This window comes from Orycteropus afer, unplaced genomic scaffold (assembly GCF_000298275.1).
Source record: "Orycteropus afer afer isolate SDZICR_OR568_19922 unplaced genomic scaffold, OryAfe1.0 scaffold00156, whole genome shotgun sequence".
NCBI lineage: Eukaryota > Metazoa > Chordata > Mammalia > Tubulidentata > Orycteropodidae > Orycteropus > Orycteropus afer.
The window spans coordinates 787,108-799,559 of NW_006921743.1; the positions used below are offsets into that span (position 1 = coordinate 787,108).

A 12,452-nucleotide genomic window follows, 5' to 3' on the forward strand; every position below is an offset into this window, starting at 1 on the left:
GACGGCACCTAACAACAACAACACATTCCATGTTCCGATCATTAATAAATGTCTGCAGCTGTTTCTTCCCATTTGAGTTGTGCCCTATCAGCAAATTAAGGTCCCAAAAGATTGATTCCATCCAGATCATGAAGGTTGAGTCTACGCTGAGGTGGTAGCTCTTCCCTAGTCATATTTTAAGTGCCTTCCGACATGAGGGGCTCATCATCTTTCACTGTATCAGACAATGTTTCAGGGTTATTCATAAAGTTTTCCAGTATTGTAACAGACAATGTTTCACTGTTACGTAAGGGTTTCACAGGCCAATTCTTTGATAAATGGATGGCTCCTTCCTTCTTCCAAGTCTGTCTTAGTCTAGAAGCTTCACCAAAACTGTGACCATGGGTGACCCTGCTGGTATTTGAAATACTGATGACAGAGCCTCCAGCCTCACAGCAACACACAAGCCATCACAGCACTATAAACTGACAGACAAGTGGTGGAGGATGAAGAATATGAACTATTATGACAACTGACTGAGTTATCCCATAAAACTAAGCCTTCAAACCCAAAAAAAATGATTTCGCAAAGGGTTTGATCCTGTCTGAGGAATATCTAAGGAACTTTGGTGGCATAGTGCCTAAGGCATTTGACTGCTAATCAGAATGGTGGCAGTTCAAACCCACCAGCCACTCCATGGAAGGAAGACTGGGCAATCTATTTCAATGATTTACTGCCTATGAAACCCAAAGGGTGGGGTCACCGAATCAAAATCGACTCGATGGCAGTGAGTTTGGTTTTTCGGTTTTGGAGGAGTATCTAAATTTGTGTCATTGTGGAAATTAAGGTTGTGCATCAACTTGGCTGGGCCATGGTTCTGAGTGGCTTGACAGCTGGATGCAGTTATTCCCAATAATGAAATTGGATGTGGTGTAAGCAATTCCTTGGTAGAACCTTCTGTGAGCAGTTAATTAATTGCCTTTGGGTGTGGCTTGAGTCGATGATATATAGAGATTTTGAGAAAGGTCTCTTAGCTTTTAGGCACATTTTGGATCCTGCATTTGGCGGAATCTTCATTTTCAGTTCTTGGACTTGAACCAGAGGCTTACCATGTTGCCTGCTTTATCTTGGGAAATGTGCCATTTTACCTGCTGATCTTTGGGTTCATGAGTCTCAGCAGCCAGGAGGTGATGTGAATTAGGAGAATCCTCCACTTCTAATGGGCTGGAACAAGAGGCAGAGGTGAAGCCCAAGGTCAAGGGACCTTCACCCAGCCCCTAGAGCCAGCACTCTGAATTGAGACTTCTAGCCTACTGAACTTACACACACCCACACAGTCCTGTTTGTTAAACCCATGTGCCTGTGGTGGTATCTGTTTTACCAGCACTAGAGAACTAACAGTTATCAATGAATATTTGTACCTGCCAATATGTAAGAACTCTAGTGGCGTGGTTGTTAGCACATTTAGCTGCTAACCCAAAGGCTGGCAATTTGAACCCACCAGCTGCCCTGTAGGGGAAAAGATGAGGTAGTCTGCTTCCATACAGATTTAGAGCTATGGGAAGTATATGGGGCAGTTCTACTCTGGCCTATAGGTCACTATGAGTCATAATTTAGTTGATGGCAGTGGGTTTTTGGTTTTATACATATGTGTATTTACACATACATGTAGAAACTTTGATCTGTTCTCTCGTATGTGTACACCTGTATCTGCCTGTATATATATGCATTTTTTTAACCTTTGTCCTTAGACTTTTCCAGGAGAAATGCTATTACTATAGAACTTAGTTGATGTTGATGGTAAAGACTACTAATGTCATTTAACATGCTTCCTCAATAATTTTCAGCAGAAAATGGCTTTGTTTCTACTTATTATGAAAACCTAAAATATACAGACGGACAATAATGTTGTTGTTGTTAGGTGCTGTCGAGTCATCTCCAACTCATAGCGACCTTATGTACAGCAGAAAAAAACACCGCCTGGTCCTGAGCCAGCTCCATGAGTCTTCCTATACTTGAGACCACTGCTGCTGCCACCGCATCAATCCACCTCGTTGAGGGCCTTTCCCTCTTTCGTCAACCCTCCACCTTACCAAGCACGACATACTTCTCCAGGGGACCGTCCCTTCTGACAACATGACCAAAGTATGTGAGATGAAGTCTGGCCATTCTTGCCTCCAAGAAGCATCCTGGCTGCACTTCCTCCAGGACAGACCTGTTAGTTCTTTTAGCAGTCCACGATACTTTCAGCATTCTTTGCCAACGCCACAGCTCAAAAGCATCAATTCTTCTTCTGTCTTCCTTATTCACTGTCCATCTCTCACATGCATATGAGGTGACTGAAAATACCATGGCTTGTGTCAGGTGCACCCTAGGCATCAAGGAGACATCTCTGCTCTTCAGCCCTTGAAAGAGGTCCTTTGCAACTGATTTACCCAGTGGTATACGTCGTCGGAACAGCTCTGGTAGCATAGTGCCTAAGACACTTGACTGCTAACCAGAAGGCTGGAGGTTCAAACCCACTGGCCACTCCTCAGGAAGGAAGATGGAGCAATCTACTTCCATAGTGATATTGCCTTGGAAACCCAAGGAGGGGTCACTATGAGTCAGGTCTGGCTCGACGGCATATAACAACAACAACAACAACATACGTCATTGGATGTCCTGACTGCTGCTTCCATTGGCATCAATTGTAGAACCAAGCAATGTGAAGTCTTTGACAATTTCCATCTTTTCTCCATTTATTGTGATGGTGCTTATAGGTCCCATTATGAGGATTTTTGTTTTCTTTATATTGAGATGTAATCTATACTGCAGACTGTATTCTTCAATCTTCTTCAGTAAGTACTTCAAGTCATCCTCACTTTCCGTAAGCAATGTTGTATTGTCACCATATCGCAGGTTGTTAATGATTCTTCCTCCAATTCTGATGTCACGTTCTTTTTCACAGAGTCCAGCTTCTTGGGTCATATGCTCAGAATACAGATTGAATAAATATGGTGAAGGGATACAACCCTGACACACTCCCTTCCTGATTTTAAACCATGCAGTGCTCCCTTTTTCTGTTCGAATGACAGCCTCCTGGTCTATGTACAGATTCCTCATGAGTACAATTAGGTGTTTCAGAATTCCCATTCTTCTCAATGTTATCCACAATTTGTTATGATCCACACAAATGCTTTTACATAGTCAATAAAACACAAGTAAACATCTTTCTGGTATTCTTTGCTTTGAGCCAAGATCCATCTGACATCAGCAATAATATCCCTCATTCCACATCCTCTTCTGAATCCAGCTTGTATTTTTGGAAGTTCTCTGTCAATATACCGCTGGAACCGTGTTTGAATTATCTTCAGTAAGATTTTACTTGCATGTGATATTGATGATATTGTTCAATAACTTCCACATTCTGTGGGATCACCTTACTTTGGAATGGATACAAATATGGATCTCTTTAGTCAGTTGGCCACGTAGCTGTCTTCCAAATCTCTTGGCATAACCGAGTGAGTACCTTCAGCGGGGCATCCATTTGTTGAAACATCTCAATGTTTCTGTCAATTCCTGGAGCCTTGTTCTTCACCAATTCTTTCAGTGCAGCTTCGACTTCTTCCTTCAGTACCACTGGTTCTTGAACATATGCCACCTCCTGAAATGGATGAAGATCGACCAGTTCTTTTTGGTACAGTGACTCTGTGTGTTCCTTCCATCTTCTTTTGATGCTTCCTGCATCATTCAATATTTTGTCCAAACAATATTTCAATATTGCAACTTGAGGCTTAATTTTTTTCCTCATTACTTTCAGCTTGAGAAATGCCAAGTGTGTCCTTTCCTTTTGGTTTTCTATCTCCAGGTCTTTGCACATTTCATTATAGTAATTGGCTTTGTCTGCTCAAGCTGCTCTTTGAAATCTTCTGTTCAGCTCTTTTATCTTGTCATTTCTTCCATTTGCTTTAGCTACTCTTCACTCAAGGGCAAGTTTCAGAGTCTCTTCTGACATCCATTTTGGTCTTTTCTTTCTTTCTCATCTTTTTAATGACCTCTCGCTTTCTTCATGGATGATGCTCTTGATGTCATCCCACAATTCTTCTGGTTTTCGGTCATTAATGTTCAATGCATCAAATCTATTCTTTAGATGATCTCTAAATTCAGAAGGGATATATTCAAGGTCATATTTTGGCTCTTGTGTACTTCACGTTGAACTTGCATATGAGCAGTTGATGGTCTGTTCCACAGTCAGCTCCTAGACTTGTTCTGGCTGAAGATATTGAGCTTTTCCATTTCCTTTTGCCATAGATGTAGTCATTCTGACTACTGTGTACCCCATCTGGTGAAGTCCATGTGTAGAGCCACTATTTGTGTTGTTGATAAAAGGTATTTGCAATGAATAAGTCATTGGTCTTGCAAAATTCTATCATGTCATCTCCAGCGTTATTTCTGTCATCAAGGCCAAATTTTCCAACTACTGGTGATTCTTCTTTGTTTCCAACTTTTGCATTCCAGTCACCAGTGATAATTAACACATCCTGATTGCATGTTCAGTCAATTTCAAACTGCAGAAGCTAATAAAAATCTTCAATTTCCTCATCTGTGGCTTTGGTGGTTGGGGCATAAATTTGAATAATAGTCATATTAACGGATCTTCCTTGTAGGCATATGGATATTATCCTATCACTGATAGCACTGTACTTCAGGACAGATCTTGAAACATCCTTTGTGATGATGAATGCCACGCCATTCCTCTTCAAACTGTCATTCCCGGCATAGTAGATCATATGGTTGTCTGATTCAAAATGCCCAAAACCCGTTCATTTCAGCTCACTAATGCCTAGGATATCAGTTCTTTATGCTTTCCATTTCATTTTTGACAGCTTCCAATTTTCCTAGATTCATACTTTGTACATTCCATGTTCCAATGATTAATGGTTGTTTGCAGCTGTTTCTCAATTGAGTTGTGCCACATCAGCACATGGAGTTCCTAAAAGACTTACTTTATGCATATCATTAAGGTTGGTTCTACTCTGATAAGGCAGCTCTTTCCCGCTCCTATTCTGAGTGACTTCCGACCCAAGGGGCTTGTCTTCCATCACTGTGTCGGACAATGTTTCCAAGCTATTCGTAAAGTTGCCAGTATTGTATTAGACAGTGTTTCTCTGCTATTTATAAGGTTTTCCCTGGCCAATTTTTGAAAAGTGGATGGCCTCCTCCTTCTTCCTAGTCTGTCTCAATCTGTAAGCTGTGTTGAAACCTGTGCAGCATGTTCAACTCTGCTGGTGTCTGAAACACCAGTGGCACAGCCTCAAGCCTCACAGTAATGTACAAGCCCCACAGGACGACAAACTGACAGACAAGTTTGTTTCCCTTACCTCTTGGAAACATCTACGCCCTGCTCTTACCTAGTTCCTACCTGGAACCTGCTACTTTGTGGTCCCTGGCCACCCCTTCCCTTTCCTGGCTCTAAGGGGCTAGGGCCTGCCTTGCCTCCCACCCCCTTAGCTGGATATTCTGTCACTCCTGAGGTCCCCAGCCACTCCTGCTCCCTCTCTTTCCTGGCCCTAGGGGGCTTGGGACCTAGCCTTGCCTCCTGCCCTTTTACCTGGATATCCTGCCGCTCCTGAGGTCCCCTGCCACTCCAGACAATAATACAACAGTAAAATTAAGCCCTAAAGGCCTGTCATGGATTGAGTTGTGTCCTCCCAAAATATGTGTCAACTTAGCTTGTCTATGATGCAGTGGTTTGGCAGTTATGTAATGACGCAATCTGACAGTTATAGCAGTGATACAATCATTCCCATGATGTAATCTGACGTGATCAGCCAATCACTTGTAAAGGGATTAGTGGGGAATGCGAAACACTTACTTAGATCACAGCTCTGATTCAATAAATGTAAGGGGAGTTTCCTTGGGGTGCGAGCGACTCCATCACTTTCATCTTACAAGAGATAAAAGGAGACACAAAAGAGCAAAGAAGCAGAGGACCTCTGTACCACCAAGAAAGAAGAGCCAGGAACAGAGTACATTGTCTGGACCTGTACTGAGAACCTCCTAGACCCAGGAGCAGACTGATGGCAAGACACATGGCAATCTCCAAGGGATACTGGGCCCAGAAATATTGAAAGGAAACAAGGACCTTCCCCTAAAACTAACAGAGAAAGTCTTCCCGTCCCCTAGAGCTAGCACCATGTGTTTGTACTTCTAGCCTCCTAAACTTTGAGAGAATAAATTTATTTGTTTAAGCCATCCATTTGTGGTATTTCTGTTATAGAAGCACGAAATAAGTAAGACACAGCCCACTGTACCATTTTGATCAGCACATGACCAAACTTACCTATCTATACTCCCACCTACTTCCCTCATTTCTACCTTATGTCTAATGACTTTTCATTCTTTGTAAAACTGGCATAATTCCAGTTCTGTAAAATTCAAAATAAGTTTTATCAAAATTAGTTTTAATCTAGGAAGCCAACTAAGTTTTGATGAAGGTGAGAAAGCATTTTAATAGAGGAATGATAGGCCTTTCAACAAATGATGCTGCAGCCACTGGACATCCACAGATTATTAAAAAAAAAGCCTGTACATGGTGTCAGTCAGCACCTTGGAGACCACCGTGAATCACATGGGGACACAATTAACATGCAGATTCTAATCTGGCAGGTCTGTAATTTACTCCCATGTATGTCTGTGTTGCTGGCCACTGGACCACACTTTAAATAGAAAGATCTTAAATCTTCTTCACAAGCTCACTGCAGTGAACACAATGAAGATGCTTTCATGGAACATCTACCAAATGTGTAGCATACTTCTAGATTTGTGCTATTAAAAAGATCCAGATCAGCACAGGGGATATAAAGCTCAACTGGCAGAACATACTACACAAAACATTGCTCTACATCTTACTTTGGTGAGTAGCAACTGTAGTCTTAAAAGCTGTTATGCAGCCATCTAGATACAACAACTGGTCTCTCTTCAACCAGAGCAAAGAATAATGAAGAAAACCAAAGATGCATGGAAACAATTATTCCAAGGAACTAGTGGCCCATGTGAACCTCAGCCTGTATGACCATGAGACCAGAAGAACTAGATGGTACCTGGCTACCACTGTCAACCATTTGGAAAGGATCAGTGCAAGAGATCCTGGATAGACTGGGAGAAACAATGTGGAACAAAACTCAAAATCATAAAAAAGACCAGGTTTACTGGCCTGTCAGAGCCTGGTGAAACCCTCAAGACTGTGGCCCCTAGTTACCCTTCATCCCTGGAATAGAACTCACTCCTGTGACTTCCAGCCAAATAATAGACAGGCATATAGGTTGAACATTTATACTAGGTAGATACACTCCTTAGAACGATCAATCATGGTAGAACAGAAGAGGAGTATTTGCACAGGGAGATAGGCAGGGGGCAGGAATGCATAGTTAAGAAGGACACAGGGAAGAGGTAACTACAGGGAGGAAGTGGGAAGACAGCTCTTACACTGTGGGGATTGCAGTCAATGTCATGAAACACAATGTGTATGAACTTCTGTATGGAAAATGAATTTGCTCTGTGAACTTTCACCCAACTCACAATGAAAAAAAAAACAAAACAAAAAACCACCTTTTATTAAAAAAAAAAGACCCAGACTGGGAAATAAAGTACTTCTGTTTTTATTCCTACAAAATTATATTTTAATGTAGAAGCTTAGAATTTTATAAAGTAAATTGATATGTTAATAAATTTTTGGGGGGGCAAAAAAAAGAAAATGGACTTCATCAAAATTAAAAACTTTTTCTTTGTGCAAGACCCTGTGAAGAGGATGAAAAGATAAACGACAGGCAGAAAAAATACTTCCAAATCACCTACCCAATAAGCAGTAAAAAATAATCACAACCTAATTAGAAAACAGGCAAAACATTTGAAGATATGCTCGATCAAAGAGGCTAGAGATAGCAAAAAAAGCACATGAATGATACTCAACATCACTAGCCATTACAAACAAAGACAGAGGTATGTCTGGGCAAAATGGAATATACCCATGACCACGTATAAGCTTAACAGAAGATATTTCTACATAGTATTTATATGTGCTATAAGAATGTGCATATATATTATAAAGCTAATGGGGCAAAATGATAACTTCTTAGCTACACCCAAATACTCTGAGGGAATAAGTCACTAGGCCCATGTGAACCTCAGCCTACATGACCCTGAGATCAGAAGAACTAGATGTGCTTACCACCATAAACTACTAGGAAAGAGGTTGAAACAGGAGATTTTGGATTGAGTAGGAGAAAAAGGTGGAACAAAAGTCAAAATCATAAAAAAGACCAAGCTTACTGGTCTGATAGAGACTGGTGAAACCCTTGAGACTATGGTCCCTACTCACCCTTTGGGCCTGGAACTGAACTCAATCCCATGGCTGGCTTGCAGCCAAACAACAGCCAGGCATATAAGGTGAAAATTTATAACAGCAAGTGCACTCCTTAAAATGATCAATAGTGGGAGACCAGAAGAGCAGTACTTGCACAGGGAGACAGCTGAGAGGGCAGGAATGGATAGGAAAGAAGGACACAGGGAAAAGGTAACCATAGGGAGGAAGTGGGAAGAGAGGTATTACACTGTGGGGATTGTAGTCAATGTCACGAAACAAAATGTGTATGAACTGTTGAATGGAAAATGAATTTGTTCTGTAAACTTTCACCCAAATCACAATAAAAAATAAATTAAATAACCAAGCAAATCCACTGCCATCAAGTTAATTCTGACTCTCAGAGACCATGTAGGACAGAGTAGAACTGCCCCATAGGGTTTACCAGGTCGTAATCTAGATGGGAGCTCTGGTAGCATAATGGCTAAAGCACTTGACTGCTAACCAGAAGGCTGACGGTTCAAACCCACCAGCCACTCCTCGGAAGGAAGGTTGGGCAATCCTACTTCCGTAGTGATACTGCCTCGGAAACCCAAGGAGGGGTCGCTATGAGTCGGGGACGACTCGACGGCACATAACAACAACAACAACAATCTTAATGGAAGCAGAATGCCACATCTTTCTGCCATGGACTGGCTAGTGAGTATAAACCATCAACCTTTTGGTTAGCAGCCAAGCACTTAACCACTATGCCAGCAGGGCTCCTTTCCATTAACCATTAGGGGAATGCAAATTTTAAAATCACAATGAGATAACATTACACATTGATCAGAATGGCTAGAATAGTAAACAGTGACAACAACTGCTGGTGAGGACGTGGAGAAACTGGATCTGTCATACATTGCTAGTGCAATATGAGATAGTACCACCACTCTGGAAACAATTTGCCAGTTTCCTAAAAAACTATACATGCAACTCTATGTTAGGATCCAGCAACTGCACTTCTGGGCACTTGTTCTGGAGAAATGAAGACTTACATTTTCACAAATACTTGTATGCACATGTTTATAGCAGCTTTATTTATAACAGTGGTGAAAAAAGTCAATGCCAGAAGTTATATACTACATGATTCCCTTCATAAAAATTCTTGAAATGATGAAATTATAGAAACTGAGAACAAATTAGTGGTTGTCAGGGTTAAGGAGGAGGGAAAGGTAAAAGGAAAGTAGGTGTAGGAGTTCTTAAAGGGCAAGATGAGGGATCCTTGTGTGATGGAAATGTGCAGTTATCTTGAGTGTATCCATATCAATACCCTGGTTGTGACTACAGTTTTGCAAGATATTACCAATGAGGGAAACCAGGTAAAGGGTTCATGGGATCTCTATATGTTACTTCAAGGTGCTCTGGTGGTGTAGCGCCTAACGCATTTGACTAGCTACCAAAAGACTGGCAGTTCAAACCCACCAGCCACTCCGTGGAAGGAAGACTGGGCATTCTACTGCCATAAATATTTACTGCCTCAGAAACACAACAGGAGTTGCTGAGTCAGAATCAACCCAATGGCACTGCTTTTTTAATTAAACTTTCTTGTTTTGAGATAATTGTAGATTCACATATAGCTGTAAGAATTAACATGTAAACCAAAAAAACAAACGCACTTTATGGGAAATGTATTTTCACTGTTAATCATTAGTTAAATATATATATAAACAAAATTAGTACATATAAAGATTAAAGACTGTCAAGTGATTTACTTTATAATTTGTATAGAACTGACCACTTGAACATAAAAATTACACTAGGAAGAAATTGTTATTGTTGTTATGTGCCGTCAAGTCGGACCCAACTCATAGCGACCCCTCCTTGGGTTTCCGAGGCAGTATCACTACAGAAGTAGATTGCCCCATCTTCCTTCCGAGGAGTGGCTGATGGGTTTGAACTGCCAGCCATCTGGAACAAATAGGATTTGATATATCCCTATACAAAGCTTCCATATTTTCCTGAACGACCAAGGTTTTAAAGAACAAGGCTGTATTATGACTTACTACTTCATCCGCAAATCCACCAGCCAGGACAAGAGAGTAAGCCCCATCATTACTTCGACCATGAATTCCACCAACATGGGGCCTATGGACACCTGCTTCGCTCACCTAGAAAAGAAGCAAAAAGAGCTGCACAATACCACTGAATAAGAAAGTTACATTTAAAAGTAGAGTCATATACATTATTGGATACAAACAATCCCCAACCAAGCACTGAATCTCACCAGAGTTCCATCTTTTGCTCTCACTTACTTCTCCCAAAGTATATCTCATAGGGACTGTTATGGATCAAATCCTGTTCCCTTAAAATATAGGTTGTAAATCCTGATCACCACACCTGTGGTTATAATCCCATTTGGAATGTTTTTGTTATGGTAATGAAACCGTATCAGTCACTCTCTTTTTAAACGTAAAAGGAACAGATCAAACAAGGGAGCACCACTGAGGGAAGACAGATGCCACACCATGTGAAGATCACCAAGGAACAAAGGACCTTCCCCCACAGCAGACAGAGAGAGGAAGCTTCCTCTAGAGCTAGTGCCCTGAATTTGGACTTTTAGTCTCCTAAACTATGAGAAAATACATCTGTTTGTTAAAGCTACCTACATTTCTTTATAGCAGCATTAGATAACTAACATAGTTACTGAGCCAAAGGCTCTAAAACGGCTTGCGCTTAGACTTCTGAGTTCCAAAATAACAATGAAATGATCCTCATTTTATATCTACTGGTATTTCTGTTCAACACGGCTAAAAAAGAATTTATTGTCAGTGTTCTAGGTCTCTTCTCATTTTTTGTTTCCTGCCCAGTTGGCCAAGTCAGAAAAGCAGGAATCATTTTAGACTCTTTTTCTCCCAAACCCATTTAAGTCTTAAGTATTGTTGATTCCACCTCTTAAATCTCTCAAATCCATCATTTTCTACCTTCATTGCTATATTCTTAGTGTGAATTATGGGCACTTAACATAGACCCTTCTTAAATGCCTTCAGCTGCACCTTCAAATCCATTCTAAACTCACTGCCACAGAGTCGATTCGACTCACAACAACCCCTCCTTGGGTTTCTGAGGCAGTATCTCTACCACAGTAGAGATGTACTGAAGTTAACTGCCCAATCTTCCTTCTGAAGAGGCTGGTGGGTTTGAACCACCAGCCTTCTGGTTAGCAGTCAAATGCCTTAGGTACCAGGCCACCATAGCTCCACAAATCCATTCTACCCATCACAAACAGAACGATCCTTTTAAGAACATTCAGTTTTGGATTTTTAACTGCTTAAAATACAATGGTCCTAAAGTATCACGCCCAAACTAAGCATTACTCAATACTCTATCTCAATCTGGCTCCGATTTACTCTCCTGGCCTTATCTCCAGTCTCTCCTTTATGGAACCTTTATGTACTTGAGCCAAAAATGCTCAATGTTACACAAATATGCTATACCTTTTCTTACTTTACTCATACTACTCTGTTTGAATGGTCTACCGCATCCCCCGCCCCCAAAATTCAAGTATGCCTAACTGAAACAAATGTCACTTCTTTGTGTGATTCAAGCTCCATGAGAAAAGTTTTGCAGTTCAACTGCATGCCATACAATTATTCTTAGCACAGAAAAGGAAGCTGGAATCTAAGCTTGCACAGCGGGTTAGTGAAAGAGGATGCTTTAGAAGCCAATGAGAAGCCGATCAGTGCAACAGAACAGGGGAAAAAAGAAAAGTACTTCAGCAGAAAACAGAGCCATGGGAGACAGGGAAGAACAAAGGGCTGACTCAAGTTTATATAAGGAGTTGTCAGGCTAGTCCAAGTCCATGCAGCCCAGAGACTGCTCCTCTCCTACACCTGAAGGAGATTTGTCTTCTGGAAAGGCTTACATAACTAGAAACAGGGAAATAAGTAAAAGTCTCCATAGTGAACACTGAGGCTTCCCTTTCATTGTTGTTGTTTTTATGTGCCATCGAATGGGACCCAACTCATAGCGACCCTTCCTTGGGTTTCTAAGGCAGTATCACTACAGAAGTAGATTGCCCAACCTTCCTTCCAAGGAGTGGCTGGTGGGTTTGAACCACCAGCCTTCTGGTTAGCAGTCAAATACCTTA

General features: G+C 41.2%; 1 protein-coding gene across 1 annotated transcript in view; it reads right to left on the reverse strand.

The window, feature by feature from the left end:
* UHRF2 (ubiquitin like with PHD and ring finger domains 2) overlaps window positions 1-12,452 on the reverse strand; it is a 196,825-nt gene that overhangs the window by 33,996 nt on the left and 150,377 nt on the right. Inside the window, exon 9 of the mRNA XM_007946320.2 lies at window positions 10,369-10,473. Coding sequence (XP_007944511.1) covers window positions 10,369-10,473 — 105 coding nt within the window. The remainder of the gene's footprint in view (window positions 1-10,368; window positions 10,474-12,452) is intronic.